At 35.3% G+C, this 2,054-nt stretch overlaps 1 protein-coding gene across 1 annotated transcript; it reads right to left on the bottom strand.

Moving 5' to 3' along the window:
- Window positions 1-875: 875 nt before the first annotated feature.
- LOC129278343 (uncharacterized) lies at window positions 876-1,748 on the bottom strand. The gene has a single exon (XM_054914542.2). The coding sequence runs from the start codon at window positions 1,746-1,748 to the stop codon at window positions 876-878; it is 873 nt and encodes a 290-aa protein (XP_054770517.1).
- Between the last annotated feature and the right edge of the window lie 306 nt (window positions 1,749-2,054).

Raw genomic sequence — 2,054 nt, 5'->3', positions numbered from 1 at the left:
GTTGATAGAAAATCATAAACATGATTTCACCAATGTTCAGGCTACAAGCAAATAGAAGGTACTTGTACATAAAACGAGATTTACTACGGTTATATTTATATAACTATATAAAGCTTCATTTATATAACAACTATGTTTTCTCCAAACACATTTCAAACGAATTACAGCAAAAAGAAGGTACTTGTACATAAAACGAGATATACTACGGTTATATAAGCTTCATTTATATAACAACTATGTTTTCTCCAAATACATTTCAAACGAATTACAGCAAAGGGTATCAAAGTTTATTTTCTAATAGGATTGGATAAGGTTTATTCTATAATAACAATGTGTTCTCCAAACACATCTCAATGGTATGACAACATAGGGTACCAACGATTATTTCTCTGATGAGTGGTCTCTCTAAACAATTATATAGGAACTTTTATTTCATTTTTCTTTAACCTATATAAAAAAAAGTTAAGAAACCAACTAAAAAGTTAGATAAACTGATAATATAGGCCTATTACTCTTACATGTAATATCATACAATATTGAAATAGAGTTTATTTTCAAGTTTATGATTGTAATGCTATATGGATTCATTATCTTCAAGCTATGATTATTCTTTCTATTGGATCATTGTTTAATATATATATATATATATATATATATGAACAACATATTTTATTAAAACTGTACTCTTTCGAATTAAACAAGGATTATCGTTTTCACGTTTATAATCTTATTGCATAATCAATATTCAAGACTTAACAGCAGCAAATGAAATTACATGTAAGTAAATATTTCTAAATTTATGATAATTGTAACGTTGCATACCATCAAATATTAATCATCATCAAAGACTTAATATTGTAAAGCAAAATCACATTTTACAGTGTCTTATTGTACATCTTGGCTACATCATCGATGAAAGAAAGAAACATCTCCTCATCTGTGTGCTGGTAGCGGTACAGAAACTCTGCAAGGTATGACTCGTAATGCTCCTTCTTCCTGCTGTACTGAGGGAGACTTGCCTTTAAGTGTCTCCAATGGCCTTCGATGGTGTTTGTGTGATATCCGTTTGCATTTTTGAACTCGACAGAATGGTTGACGGTCTCATGCTGGTATCCATGTTTACTGAGATTAGAGTAAGATTTCCAGCAGTCGGATATTATTGTGGTCTCTGGTGCTATTCGTTGTAGAATAAGGCGAAGTAGCGTTTTCTCAGATCTGTCCTCCACCGCAAACAAGAAACTCCTTCTGCTGTCCCTTTCGATTCCACCGAACACCCACTGCCCTTCCACAATGTGGCCTCTGTTGTACTTCCTCTTTCCGATTTTGCACTCATCTATTTCAACGAATTTTCCTGGTCCACCTAACTGATTTTGTTGGTTGTTTAAGGATTCCAAGCAAACTTCTCTGCAAAACATAGCCCAATCTACCGACGTGTGGTCTGACAACTGCAGTTGCTGAATAATTAGTTTTTGGGATATACCCATGCACCACCAGTACGTGAACTTGACAGTTTCTGGCAAACTCAGGTTGCTATTCTCAAACCATGAGTCTTTCCGAATCGAACACTCCTTGCTATGCCGGTCTACGCCTTTCCTTTTCTTACATGTCCACTTCAGACCATCATATCGGTCTCGGGTTTCGGTCAACCTCATGTCATCATCGCAAACGGGACACGATCTCTCTAAAGTGATCAGTTTCTTTTCTCGTAGCCAATCCAATGTTCCTTCCTTGTTGCTAAGTATATTCATGCACAGATGATCGTAACTAATGAAATTGGGATTTTTGTCGATACTTCTATGTGAGCGTCCATAACTTTGGTGCCATCTTTCAGTTTGAGTTTCCGTATTCTTAACGTCATATATTCCTTTACCAGCTTGATTTCCTCGATTTTGTTTCAATACATAACGAAACATCTCACAGCCTTCAATGAACAAAGCGTGCCCAATCACAAGTAAGAAGTTCGTCAATACAGATAAGGCGGTCGAATAAAGAGTATTTGAGACTATATACACTTGTTAAAGCTACACGTACAACACCATGCTTCAGTAACGTAA

Source organism: Lytechinus pictus, chromosome 2 (assembly GCF_037042905.1).
Source record: "Lytechinus pictus isolate F3 Inbred chromosome 2, Lp3.0, whole genome shotgun sequence".
Taxonomy (NCBI): domain Eukaryota; kingdom Metazoa; phylum Echinodermata; class Echinoidea; order Temnopleuroida; family Toxopneustidae; genus Lytechinus; species Lytechinus pictus.
This window is presented reverse-complemented; position numbering and strand designations above follow the sequence as displayed.

Excerpts from the sequence above, each read along its gene's own strand:
- LOC129278343 (XM_054914542.2), bottom strand. The coding sequence starts at position 1,748 with ATGAATATACTTAGCAACAAGGAAGGAACATTGGATTGGCTACGAGAA.